General features: G+C 39.9%; 1 protein-coding gene across 4 annotated transcripts in view; it reads right to left on the bottom strand.

Annotated features, from left to right (window-relative positions):
* LOC110081715 (melanopsin) overlaps nt 1-15,045 on the bottom strand; it is a 65,006-nt gene that overhangs the window by 15,703 nt on the left and 34,258 nt on the right. For all 4 annotated transcript variants that reach the window (XM_073001939.2, XM_073001941.2, XM_078394567.1 and 1 more), the window contains 2 exons: nt 9,787-9,990; nt 1,937-2,108 (listed from right to left, as the gene is read on the bottom strand). In XM_073001939.2, coding sequence (XP_072858040.2) covers nt 1,937-2,108; nt 9,787-9,990 — 376 coding nt within the window. The remainder of the gene's footprint in view (nt 1-1,936; nt 2,109-9,786; nt 9,991-15,045) is intronic.

Below are 15,045 nucleotides of genomic sequence, written 5' to 3'. Positions count from 1 at the left end.
ACTAAGCTGAGAAAATATCAAGCATCTGGAGCTCTGATGATTTCAGTACTGCCACCCACCCTCTTTGCAGTCCACTGCCTGTCCCCATCTGCCCTCTGGTAAGCTCTCTGGATGGAACTACCAGAGGGCGTTGTGCCCAGGATGCTGGCAAAACCTTACACCAGACTTGCATGGATATGTGTCAGCATTACTAGTAATAAACATAACAGAGAATGGCACAACACTTTGGAAATGGAGATAGAATTAATACACACGTTCTCTGATTTTCATTCTGTTTTCCCCCTATTTTTAAAAATAGACTGGTCTCATCCTCCACCACATGGTACTTTACACTAAAAACACCTCAGGATTTTTGTGTTGAGATGGACAGAAAATATAACCTGATTTGTAATGTCCAAAGTGGAACTTTGTCATCTACACTCACAATGAAGTGTGGAAGTTCCCAAAACCTATTGCACCATTGGGGTGAAAGGAAGACTTCCCCTTGCGACAAAACAAAGCAAAAAACACCACACAGTGAAAGAAATATATTTACTGTGCATATATGTACAGTAATTGCAAAATATATTTCATAAATATATTTACATATATGCATAGTAAGCATATATACATATATGCACAGCATGTACACATATGCATAGTAAGCATGTATGTACATATGTGCACAGTATGTACATATATGTGCATATATGTACATATATGCACAGGAAGTGTATATGTGGATTATTTTTAGTTGTTTTATTCTTTGTGGATATCAATTTTAAACATTTTATAATAAAGAAATATATTTAGCAATTAAAATGGCCAATTATGACCCTAGAAATCTCCTACTTTTCTCCCTCTGGGTCTCGGCCCTCAGTCATCTAGCCTGGAATGTGTGGGTAGGACAGGCATTCCCTGCTGGAAGCAGGTATTCTGCAATGTATTTATTTATTTATTTATTTATTTGATTTTTACCCCGCCCCTCTAGACAACGTCTACTCGGGGCGGCTTACATAGGCTAAAACAAATTAAAAGGATATATAAATAACATATATAATACAATAATTATAAGCAATATTATTCAAGATGGCTAAAACTCAAAAAAACAGAAGAAAAGGAAAGAAAAAATAACTTAGTTGACTGGGGGGAAGGCCTGTTTGAATAACCAGGTTTTTAATTGGCTTTTAAAAGCACCCAGCGAGGGTGCCAGCCGAATTTCAGTGGGGAGTGTGTTCCACAGCCGAGGGGTGACCGCCGAGAAGGCCCGGTTTCTTGTTTTCTCCTTCCGGGCCTCCCTCGGCGTCAAACCCCTCAGCCGACCCCGCTGGCTATATCGGGTGATTCGGGTAGATCTGGGCCGGAGGAGGTGATCTGCCAAATATTGAGGTCCCAAACCATTAAGGGCTTTATATGTGATCATTAGCACTTTGAAATCAATGCGGAAACGAATAGGTAACCAGTGCAGTGCAACCAGAATGGGGGAGATATGCTGAAATTTTCTCACCCCACTAATAAGCCTGGCTGCTGCATTCTGGACCGTCTGAAGTTTCCGCATGAGCCTCAAAGGCAGCCTCACGTAGAGTGCATTACAATGGTCTAATCTCGAGATTACGAGCGCATGGACTAGAGTAATGAGGGCCCCCCGATCAAGATATGGACGCAGCTGGGCAATCCGCCATAGATGAAAATAGGCGGAGCGGACCACGGATGCCACCTGGGTTTCCATGGTAAGCGCCGGGTCCAGATGTATCCCCAAGCTGCGGACCTCGCTCTTTGCGGCAAGGGTCGTCCCTCCAAAAGAGAGGGAGTCGCCTATGCCGCTGACGGGAGGGCCACCCACCCTCAAGACGTCCGTCTTGTCCGGGTTCAGCCTCAATCCATTTGACTGCATCCATGTACTGAGATCCTAACAGTTTATATGAAGAATATACTATTATTTCAATGTTCTGCTTACCTGCCAGTATTTCTTATAGCCAGAAACATGAATAGATAGCAATGGAAGATGATGACCAGTGGGATAAAAAACACACAGCAGCATAACATCATGGTATAACTTCTGTTTGCTGGAGAATAGGTCACATAGTCCCAAGTACAAGATATCATCAAGCCTTCAGGTATATAGGAACCTAAGAATAAGAAAGCATGCTTATTATGCAGTGCATAAGAAAGAACAGAAGTAGATCCTCGTGGTGCAGTGGTTAAACCACTGTACTGCAGCCAAAACTGTGCTCGAGACCTGGGGTTCAATCCCAGGTAGCCGGCTCAAGGTTGACTCAGCCTTCTATCCTTCCGAGGTTGGTAAAATGAGTACCCAGCTTGCTGGGGGGGGCAATGTGTAGCCTGCATAATTAACTTGTAAACGGCCCAGAGAGTGCTCGAAGCACTATGGGGCGGTATATAAGCAGCACGCTTTGCTTTTTTTGCTTTAGAAGCCTGTCAATTAAGACAATTTAATCCATGTATCTGGGCATAAACCTCTGTGGACCAGAACTCCTCTGACTCCGATACAACTATGCTTATAGTTGTGCCATAACTATATACAATATATAGTTATGTAGCTATATATATAGTTACTGTACTATATAGCCAAGTCTTGTGACTTAATCTTATTTATGTAGAAGGAAGGTTCACCAGAACTTACTCCCAAGAAAGGAATTTCAAGGTCTGAATTCTCACTTGAACAATATTCCCTGTCTCCAATACGCAGAAAACTGCACGTCATCGAAGAAAATGAGGCTAGAAAAACTCTTGACTCTGATACCTAGTTTTTCCAGCTACAGAGCTTTAGCCTAATCTGCCTACCTTACCTACTGGAGCTCAAGGACTTTTTAACACTGGCCACCAAAGTCCTGTAATTCCCTGCCTAGCAATGACATCCAGGTTGAAAATATTTTGTGCTGTTGCATTGAATTGTGTTGTTAACGTTTTATGTTGACCCGTTCAGTGTTTAATGTTCTTTTCTTTCATGTACCAGCTGGTGCAAGAAAACATGTTTTTAAAGGCGGAATATAAAGAAGCAAACTATTGAAGGATTCAGACTTTTGATTCCTAGGAAGGTGTCCTGGAGCCATGAATTCCACATGTGACCGGGTCTGAAAATCTCAGTTGCTGTGGCTGCTCCACAGACATGGAAGACAAAAGATAGCACTTTAGGATAGAGTTGATTAGAGCAGGTTTTGGATCTGTTGGTTCTAAAGCTCCCTTGCATTTGACAATATTTAAATATTTAAAATATTTTACCCCACCTTTCTCCTTAAAAAGGAACCCATGGCAGATTACAGCATTAAAAGACAAAATTTAAAGCAAAAAACAGTAAGTAGACAAAGTACTAAGGGTGATCAAACAAACGCCACATTAAACATGGTAAACAAAAGCAACACCAAAAACACACACAAAGCAGTAAGGCCCAACAATGTATCAAAAATTTGCACTGTGAAGTGTTGAATTTCCAGTGATTGGAACACTAGTAGAAAAGAGTTAACATGCAGCTTTACATTGGACTGAGGAAATTTTAAGAGACCCTGTGAATGCCAGACTGATGCTCACTTTACAAGAGTGTGGCAAAAGTGTCATCAGAAAGAAGTTGAAAATTATTGTCCATTATTTTATCCTTCTCCTACCCAGTGCTGAGCTTAGGACAGAGAAGGAATGGCTGCATGATGGTGAAATCTCCATTTTCAACTGCCTAACTAAAGCCACTCATCTTGTCTTCCTTCTCTTCTGCTATTTAATCTCTCTAAATGCTCCACTTTTTAGCTTCCTGAAATGGAACAGAGGAGAAGCCTCTATGCCAATGGTTCTCAAACATGGAGAGTTTGAGAACCATTGGCAAGTTTGTACTAGGATGCTATTGGACGTTAATACTCAGAAGCCTTCGCCAGCATAGCCAATGGCCATGGTTTTTAGGAATTGTAGTTCTAAGAACAACTAGGGCCTCTTATCTTGGGAATTATTGTTATATGCAGCAACTGATGTAGAACACAGGAAGATCATTCTAATACAAAGAACTTGCTTCCAAGTTATTCTTATTATGCCTTGGTTTAAGCCAGCCTTACAAAACAGGAAAAAAAGATGTGTTTGACTTACCTCCACTATTTACTATGTGTGGCTTTTTTTAAAAAAATGCTTCAATGTAACCTTTTGACAGCAAAATTAAAGAATTAAGCACTATTTACTTTTCCCTTTAATTTTAATCATCTGCCCAGTGTGAGCAGAAATTCTAATAGATTAGCATAATTAAAATCTAATTCATTATTTCTGGTCTTGCGTGCCACTGGCACCTTCATAAGTGTTTACCACCTGAGGGGGAAGTAGGCCTGGATAGGAAAGGTTAACTGCAGTGCAGTTCAATTCTATGCCGGAACATGTGCTATTCATTCCACTGTTTAAAGCTGATACATCCTGTCACTCATTTGAGCATATCTTATTAAGAATAAATGTATTAGACACATGTAATGAGAAAACTGTCAGTCTCCCATGGCAAACCTGTTAAATTCATCAAATACTCATTCTGAATTCTACCCAGGAAGCAAGAAAGTGCCCAGTAATGTTGCCAGCAAAGAGCAGAGTAATGTTCTCAAACTTGTAGCCTTTATTAACTTAACTGCATGGTGCAGCTAGTAATGCCCTATTCATTAAGGACTTCAGAAACTTTTCTAGCAGGGACATTTCTTCTCAATGGCAATATAATACATGGGCTCAAGTTTATAGTCACATAAAACCTTGAGGAAATCATACTCACATAGCTATTTTAAACATCCAGTTATTATATTTTACCAAAAATGTGAGGTTTATGAATATATCCCAAAACTTTATGTAAATTTTGTTTGAAAGATGTTGAACAGGGAGGTTGTGGTTGAAATCCTGTTGCTCAGTGTAGTATGTCACAACTAGAATAGACCCATTGAATCATTGAATCTGTTACATGCCTGTGTGTGCAACCTAATGCATGACCTGGGTATGTCCAAGAGTGGAAGAAACAGCTAGAACTGGCTCTCAAACTATCATATATACCAATTATGAAGTTTTGGTTTTGTGCCATGAAGATCCAACATGATTCTGCCCACTGCCTACTTTGCTATGTGCCACCTTTTTATGGATACAAAGGAGCCAATGTACACCATCCCTACATAAATAAGCCTTTGGAATCCTAATGCACTAGTAATCTCACAGACTGCTCTATTTCAGTCTAAGTGCACCTGAATGCATGTGCAAATCAAGACTTGCTGCAGTTGTGCTTCTAGAAAAATGTAACCCAGTATTTTCCTACACTTAAGAAACTTACTTGACAGAGGCATTGACCAGCTAATTATAGCAACTGTGGTTTTGTTACTCCATGGTTATATGGGCTGCCTACATTTTTGAATTTTTGGAGTGTGTGTTTGTGTGTCTGTACCATAATTTGAAGAGGAAAGGAAGGGTGACTGATAAATGGCAATGAATGGCAAACCTCTTTCAAATCAAAGGTGAAAAACAATATTTAGAATTAAATTTAGTATTTTGGTAGGACACATTCCAGTGGTGAACATGGCCAAAGGGGAAGAAAGAGTAGATTAAATTTTATTTCTTACTTCACATTTCTTACTGATAGTAACTAAGAAGAGGCATTTTGGACTTTAAGAATGAGAAAAAATATACCGGTATGCAAAAGTCTGGAAATTTTCCAATTATGATGGGATAAATAAGCAGGCATGGTTATCTTGCTCCTTACGCACAGGGGCTTCTGAGGCAGACAGAAATAAGGGGATCCTGCTGAACTCCATCTAAGAAGCTAGTATTTTGCACATTTTTTCCATTAACAAAAATGCATACGCAGCAAAACTACCATATCAAATTTTATGCTTTCTTAATGTCTTGGTATAATAAAAAAGAGCAACCTTTTTCTCCATGGCTGCTTACAAAAAAGCAAAAGCAGTGCAGAAAATCCCTTCTTTTAACCCAGCAGCAGATGGCTTCTGACTGAAAAAAGGACAGAATTAATGAGAGTCTATGTAAATTTAGCAATGTAATGGTAGGAGCCAGCAGTCTGAGCTGGGCTTTAGTCATTAAATGCCTCATAAACAAATCTTAATGACAGGACTTACCTTGCAATTTTTAGTCCTTTATTGCAGACAAACTCATAGTGGTTTACAAATATAAATACAGATTATTATATGCCAAAGAATCGTATCAACAGAATAAAACAGACAAGTAGGAGTAAGCAGTTATAGGGAAAAGTTCCCCTTGACATTTAGTCCAGTTGTGTCCGACTCCAGGGGGTGGTGCTCATCCCCATTTCCAAGCCACAGAGTCAGCGTTTGTCCAAAGACGGTTTCTGTGGTCACGTGGCCAGCGCGACTGGACACGGAACACTGTTACCTTCCCACCGTGGTGGTACCTATTTATCTACTCGCATTTTTACATGTTTTCAAATGGCTACGTTGGCAGGAGCTGGGACAAGTGTCGGGAGCTCACTACGTTGCATGGATTTGATCTTATGATGGCTGGTCTTCTGCCCTTGCAGCACAGAGGCTTCTGCGGTTTAACCTGCAGCGCCACCAGGTCCCCTAAGCAGTAATACTCAAGAACAAAATTCTGCAGCCTTCGATAGTACTTAGCATTGCACCCCATATAACACAGAGTCAGAGTGGAAGCTAGTAAAAAGAGAATGGTGGCTAAATGACAACTGAAAGGCCACACATCTGTAGCAGTCAGAGCCCGCCCTACGATTACCATAGTGAAGCAGAGACCTAAGGCAGCAGATGTTAGGAAGCAGCAAGAATGTTTTGGAGGTAGCAAAATGTGTTCGACCCTGGTAGTGGTAGTCTTCATGTGGCAGCAGCAGACATGTGGACAGCTGCAATAACATTTGAGATGTGTTTTCTTTTTTCCAAATTTGCATTTTATTAAACTCTCAAGACTTTTCTGTCCTAAATATGTTTTTAAAAATGTGAATATTCATAGATTCTGCAAAACTAAACCAAAATGAGTTTTCTTTCCAATTGCACCAACTTCTCTCCCACTTGCTAATTCAACAGGTATCATTATTCACATCACGGAGATAACCATGTTGTACCTCTCTATCATGTAGGTGTTAAAGATGAAGAAAGAAGTGGTAACCTCTGCTCAGCACTAGTGTGGTTGAATACAGAGCATAACACTAAAAAAAAATTAAGCTTTTGGGACTGCAGCTCCCAGAATCCTCATCCAGCATTGCATGGGTGCTAGTGGATGTTGCAGTCCCCAAACTTAAATTTCCAAGCTCTGATACCAGCAATAGGGACTCAAGTCACGGGATTCGCTGTCAAGGCAGATTTAAATTGCAGTGATTCAACTTGTGTTTTTCCCCCCCAATGATTCAGATTCAATGTGTGACTCAGAACCCACCCTCTCTCTTTTTTTCTGAAGAAAAAAAGCTTGTTTTTAATAGAGACTTGGGGCTTGGAACTTGGTACTAAAGACTTGCACTCAAAGATCTGCCAGCATCCCTGACTGATACACAGAGATTCAAATCCAGAATTTAAAAATAAACTCTGAGCTCGGATGGCATTGGAATTTTGATAAATTATTACGAAAATCAAACTGAACTCAAATTCTCACCGATCCCTAAACAGCATTACTCAGAGGCCTTGTGCTGCCCCAGTAGCTGCTACCATCCAATCCACTGCACTATGGGTCTTGCTGGTGACCTTTTTTCCTTTCAGGCCTTTTGTGTGTGTGTTTAGTCGTTTAGTCGTGTCCGACTCTTCGTGACCCCATGGACCAGAGCACGCCAGGCCCTCCTGTCTTCTACTGCCTCCCAGAGTTGTGTCAGGTTCATGTTGGTTGCTTCGCAGACACTGTCCAGCCATCTCATCCTCGGTCGTCCCCTTCTCCTCCTGCCTTCACAATTTCCCAGCATCAGGGTCTTTTCCAGGGAGTCTTTTCTTCTCATGAGATGGCCAAAGTACTGGAGCCTCAGCTTCAGGATCTGTCCTTCAAGTGAGCATTCAGGGTTGATTTCCTTTAGAACTGATAGGTTTGTTCTCCTTGCAGTCCAGGGGATTCTCAAGAGCCTCCTCCAGCACCACAATTCAAAGGCATCAATTCTTCGGCGGTCTGCTTTCTTTATGGTCCAGCTCTCACTTCCATACATCACGACAGGAAAAACCATAGCTTTGACTATTCGGACTTTTGTTGGCAAGGTGATGTCTCTGCTTTTCAGGCCTTTTAATGTCCCCTTAATGCCACACTAGTAAACACTGTTAAAACAGAACAATGAACATGAAGTACCTCCTTACAAAGATTGCAGCTAACTGGAATATGAAGAAAGAAATTGCAAAGTGATTCTTCAGATGCAATTTATATATACACTCCCATAAAATACCCCTCCCTGGGAAAAGAAAAGACTGATGTAGGACATTTCCCCCTAAAATACAAGTTTTGTGCACACACAGAGTATTTTATGGGGGAAGCATTTAGTAAATATAATAACCCCATCTTAAAATTTTACACTAACAGCAAGGGTTGATTTTGCCTTAAGTATAGTTACAAGCAACAAATATTCAGCAGTGTAATTAATCTCAGATCCTGGCTTAATTTCAAGACTGTTTGTAATATTAAACTTGAAGGTAACCCTCAGGAGTGCTAACAGACCAATGGAGAAAGCATTTTTCAGGTTTGACATGGGCTTTTCCTTTTTAAGGACAATTAAGTAAGTACCACATATCCACAGACACTTCTTTCTATGATATCAGAATACCTGTTCATCTTGTATATAGAGGGACACAGTCCCTTGAAATCTCTGGAGTGAAAGAAAAGAGTGCTGTGAGATTTCACAACACCGAGACACAGAATAATGGGCAACATGTTGTTAACTTTTCCAATCGTTTTCAGATAAAGTGTTTGTTTCCCTAGTGAGGAGTCATGCAGTTTATAGATTTTGCTCTCAGTCCCCATTTCAGCTACACATTATGCAGAATAAGATGGTATTACAGTATTTTGTACAGTTCATATAGATTTTGCTCTCCATCCTCATCTCAAGTAAACATTATGCAGAATGAAATGGTATAATTTTGTACAGTTTATGGCCGGACAGCAATGGAAATTGTACATTTAAATGCTATTGAAAGGTACCCACTGGACTTACCAAGATTTGGAAGATATAAAATACAAATGATACAACTGGGTTTGAAAATGCACTGGCAAGTCTTGAACAATCAGTTCCAGACTAGTCTTTTCATATTTTTACAAACCAAGGCCAACCAAGAAAATGAACAAAAGACAGAGGTGGTATCTAAGCCTCCAAACCCCAAATCCTATATTTGCCTTTCTAAAGCAGAACATTATGCCTATTCACAGAAATGGGGGTTGGGATTGTTTCTTGCACTACATCTCGCAGATTTCCCAGCCAGCATGGGCAGCAGATGGGAGAATCCTGACAGTGCTGAGCTTTAGTTCAAAAAACTAACTTTTCCAAGCCGGGAGTGTTTCACATATTCGCCTGCATTACTGTTTTCCTTTTTCTCTAGGCACCTAGGTGAACTTCAAAACAAACTGCTGGACTACAGACGATTCTGGAAGCCAATATTTTGTGACTATTTTTTAAAATGTAAAGTTCTATAATAAGAAGAATAAGAATAAGAATTAGAGGAGCAGGGTGTCTATTGGAAACTGAGTGTTTGCAGGCACATACAGTATGTGAGACACATACCTGTGTGTCTACAAGAGGAACTGCCAACCTCAGCAATGTCACTAGACTGCTTGATACCTAGTGAACAAAGCAAAAAAGAATGCACAATATTGTATCATACTGTACAGGGTTTAAAAGAAGAATAGGACACTTACTCCACCCAAAAAGTGGACACACACTCCATCCCAGCGAGTAGAGCCAGACAAAAACAATGATTAGACATGTGCGCTTCTTTGAAGTCCTTTTTATGGACTGCAGAGGCTTAGTAATCACACAGTAGCGATCAACTGAAATAGCTAATAAGGTCATCATTGAGGTTATTCCAAAGAGTGCCCCGCAGAAAGCATACAGGTTGCAACCTGAAGAAGAAAAGGGAGAAGTTTTAGTTTTCAAATGGGGCAGGTGAATGGAATAGGAAAAAAAACACATACATATTGTTTTGCAGCTGATATTGGAATAGATCTTTCTGGATAAACCAGTGAACAAACACGGTTCTCTTTGGTCCCATTTTTTCACATGTTTGAGGTAAGATTCCTCATGTATTAATAACTAATCCCTTCAATCATGGTGGGGCAATAATATTTTTGTTTAGGCTGACATATATACCTTTCTTCTGCCAGGGTGCACTGACCCTTCGTGTGAGCCCTGATTAAACCTGGAAGCTTCTAATCATAATTTCCCTTTTTATCCAAACCTGGAAACTGGTCATCAGTGAGAGAACAATCCAGGACATTAAATATGGAAGTTGAAGACCGGTGGCTTTTTCTAAAGTTTTTCTAAAGTTGGTTCCTAGTAAAATAAAATAGGCTGGTACTCATAAGTACAATGATACACTTAATATACAAGTGTGAATTTTCCAATTTATCTTGTTTTATGTCAGAACTCCCAAGACACACAAAGCAGCCGAGGGAAAAATTAGAATTAAAGAGACAGAGTTAGAATTGAAGAGTGTCACTGAGCACATTTGGGACCAAGGAATTTATTTTAGTACCAAAACTTAATGATATCATATAGTTCTTGCACATATAAATCCATTTGATTATTCCAAGCTCTCTTCATTTTAGTAACCTAATTTTCACAATTACATTATTATTATTATTATTATTATTATTATTATTATTATTATTATTATTATTATTATTATTATTATTATTATTATTATTATTATTATTATTATTATTTATTTTATTTATATCCCGCCTATCTAGTCGATAGACCACTCTAGGCGGCTTACAACAAGGGATACAACAATAAAAACAGCAGAATTACATAAAGGAAAACTTTCAACAATTGGGTTAAACATTAGGAAAGAAAAGAGGAGGGGGATCAGGAGTTAACTAGGGGGGAAGGCCTGCCGAAACATCAATGTTTTTAGTTGCTTTTTGAAAATACCCAGCGAGGGGGCCGCGCGAATATCAGGGGGAAGGTTGTTCCAGAGGCGAGGAGCCACCGCCGAGAAGGCCCGATTTCTTGTCTTTTGTTATAGTTTTCTATATTTTGTTCTTGAACTGTTTTGTTAAATACTTCTGCTTGTTAGTCACTCTTTTAAGTGTATATGTATGCGTATGTTTATACAGTGGTGCCTCGCTTGACGATGTTAATTCGTTCCAGCGAAATCGCTGTAGAGCAAAAACATCATCAAACAAAATAAAAAACCCATTGAAACGCATTGAAAACCGTTCAATGCATTCCAGTGGGCTGAATACCTGCTCGTCCAGCAAAGATCCTCCATATGGCGGCCATTTTCTGTGCCTGTAAAGCGAGGAATCCATTCTAGAAAACATCAGGGGGCCCATTTTCTTCAGCCGGTGGCCATTTTGAAACCAGACAATCAGCTGTTTGCTGATCGTCGTAAAGTGAAAATTGGTTCCCGAAGCAAGGAACCGATCATCGCACAGCAAAAAAACCCCATTTAAAACATCATTTTGCGATTGCAAAAACGTCGACGTAAAGTGGATTCGTCGTAGAGCAGGGTAATCATCCAGCAGGGCACGACTGTATAGATATACATACATACAGCTGGCTGGATAGCTCTGTGAGTTAGGCATCTGCCTGTAGAGTCAAAGGATGTGAGTTAATTTTCCTCCTGTGCATCCCAGAAAAACCAGCCTGTGTGGCCTTGGGCAAGCTGCACAATCCAAGGACAACCCCGAAAGAAGAAGAGAATGGTGTACCAACTTCTGTATATTCTATATCTGGGAAACCATGAAAAGGATTGCCATAAGTCAGAATTGACTTGACAGCACATGATTATTATTATACTGTAGGTACATAACAGCAAAGTGTTCCATATCTTACTGTATCCTGTAATTGAACATGCTTTGTTTATGGAAAAATGCCGCAAAGAAAATCCAATACAATTAAAGTTACATTTTTCCTGGAATGTTGCCTAGTGTAATGACCTTACATGTTTTTAAAACATGCATTTATTGTTCTGAAGATGGAAATGAAACCCTGTTCTTTAAATCTGATACGTCAAAAATTTAAGAAATGCTGAGATTCTTGCATTCCATTATAATTTTTAAAGAGATGCAGCTAATAATCGGCTAGTAAAATTAATGTTCTGGTTCAGAAGGGATGTGATATGCATCTATGCTAGATAGTAATTCTTCTGTTCCCAGAGAGTACCGAAAGGAGGTGCTGGATGATTTATTTAGAGGTTGTAGAAAACTGTTCTCAAATGTGCAAGATGCAGCAAGCAGTTTCTCACAGGTTTATGCAATAAATGAAGACGATGCTCAAACTGTCAAGAAACTGTGAAGCAGTGGAGTGCAGGACATGGAAACCATCTAAAGTCAGACTTGAGTTTGAAGCTACCGTAAATGGTAGTTAGATTTCCACCCAGCATCAGAACAGCAACCAGCTGTGTCATATCTCCCAAGAACAATCATCTAAAGGTCAGTCTAGCAGATCAGTCTGGTAATGTGCTAGGAGGTTAGGAGGGAGAGAGAAACGTCATCTGCCTTTTCACAGTTTCAGAGAAGAATGGGGCCCGATTGTCAGCATGGAAACGTACAGAAGTTACATCCGTCGGCTTAGCCTTCTTGATACAAGGATGCTATGCTCAACTGCTATCCTTTGTGCATGCTCTGAAGTTATGTGGTTCTCTATGTCAGCGGTTCCCAAGTGATGCAAGTGGTGAAAACCTCTGGGAGCTTTAGTCCAAAAACATCCGGGGACCAGAGGTTGGGAATCATTGTCCTATATTAATAGTTATGTAATAGATAGTGAAATTAGCTTTGCTATTTTCCTTTATGACTTCTTGTTATTCCCAAAACTTGTCTCAAACTGCTTTTTAAAAAAAACCTTTTTGTATTTTTAAATTATTTTTGCCTCTTGCTTTCTTACCTTTTTTGCTTTTCCTTAATAAACATACAAATCTTCTCCCTATCAAGGCTTAGGTATTGACTCAGGACAAGTGGTACTACAAAATCCAAACTTACCTACTGAGAAAACTCTTGTTTAAAGTATGTGTGATAGCAATACTACATTGTAAGACTGGTGTCCTAGTGCATGGCTTTATGGATTTTTAGCTTCCTTGAGAGCACAATAAGAATAGTGTCCTGGGAGCTGAGACTTCAGACAGGTTTTTGCAGCCAATATCACAGTTTACTCCAAGAAAATAAATTACACTTAGAAAATAAATGGGTAGTAAGGCAGAGTGGGTGTAACAGGACCACCCCCCCCGCCATGACAAAAACCAGTTTTCCATTCCAACTAGCACAGACCCAATGAAGAAATTGACTTGGTTAAAATCATCATTCAAGTACCACTGGTACAATGTGTCTACTCTAATTAGTTGGATTCAGTCCTACAGAATATAACTGGAACAATAAAGACCTGGTGAAATTTGCTAAGGTCAGCTACGGTATTGAGCTTGAAGAAAGTGGATACATTTTCAACAGTGCTGTTCAGTACTGTTATTTAACAATAGGGTTAAAATGGGTACAGGGTTAGAACGGACCAAGTACTGTACATGCAATACACAGGCACATTGTAATGCTTAAAGTTCAGACCCAGAACTTGCAATATCACTACTATAGAAGGCAATAGAAGAAAAGGAACCCCACATCTCTTAGTGCTGATAAATTCACTGGCACCTCTGATAAATACACCACTCTTAAGCTATTCCAGGAAGTACGGTTGACAATGATAGTTGTGAATAGCACAGGATGCTTTTCTACAGCAAAATACCCCTCAAAATACAATGATTTTACTAGTTGTTATACTGAATAACAAATAGAAATGCTTAATCCTCCAAAAGTAAATTCTTAATATGCAACACTGTTAATGATAACATGTTACTCCAGATTTTAACATGGTCCAGTGAGCCCTCTAAGTAGGCAAAAAACCTTTCCAGAATACTGTACAGTGGTGCCTTAATTGGTTAAGGAAGATGGTCATAACTTAAAGTGGTCGTAATTTGAAGCACCATTTCCCAATGGAATGCATTGAAATGCAATTAATCCGTTCTGGTTCAAAAAAAAAAAAAGACACATACACAAACAAAAAATCCCTGCAAGACCGGTCGGAAACACAATTAATCCCTTCCAGCAAAAGGGAGGTGGGGAAGAAAAGCAATCAACCATGCAAAGACCCATTGCAAATGCAAACAAGAAAAACCAAAAAGCAATCAAGCAGATCGTGCAAGATCGGAAATGGGGGGGGGGAAACTAAAAAGCAAACAAACTCCCCAAGACCCTTCGGAAATGGGGGGGGAATCCAAAAAACAAAGAAACTCCCCAAGACCCATCAGAAATGGGGGGGAATCCAAAAAGCAAGGAAACCCCCTAGACCCATCAGAAATGGGGGGAGAAAATACAAAAAGCAAGGAAGCCCCCCCAAGACCCATCAGAAATGGAGGGACAAAAAAACAAACAAGCCCCCCAGGGCCCATCATAGCACAGAAACATAAACCCCCCTGATCAAAACCACGCTACAAAAACACCCAGAAGTTTTTTTTAAAGCAGAAAACAGCAGCCCAAAGCCTCCCTGCAAACACACACACACTCAGAAGCAGGAGGAGGCAGTCCCAAGCCTATGACAACAACACATACGCTCTAACTGCTGGGGCGAAACAGCTACAAAGAACCAGCCTTGTCGCCACCTATAGTTAGAAATTTGAATTTCCCATCTTTTTCCCCTGACTTTTTCTGCCAATTTCCCATTGGTTGCTCATCGCACAGTTCATCTGCATATGTCCTGGCAACTCTTGATGCACAAAGGTGATTTCCCCTTACTATGGTATTAGAAGAACAGAAAGGACCTCAGCCTCTCTCACATTCTCATGACACAAAGTAGAATAATCAATATATGCCATAAACCAGAAGCAAAAACAATTCTGCACAAAAATTATCCCCTTATCACTACTCATAGTAACTGATCTTACACAATGATCTTATACATGTATTTTT

The sequence above is a fragment of the Pogona vitticeps genome, chromosome 5, assembly GCF_051106095.1.
Source record: "Pogona vitticeps strain Pit_001003342236 chromosome 5, PviZW2.1, whole genome shotgun sequence".
Classification (NCBI taxonomy): domain Eukaryota; kingdom Metazoa; phylum Chordata; class Lepidosauria; order Squamata; family Agamidae; genus Pogona; species Pogona vitticeps.
The sequence above is the reverse complement of the archived record's forward strand: the minus strand, read 5'-3'. Positions and strand labels throughout refer to the sequence as shown.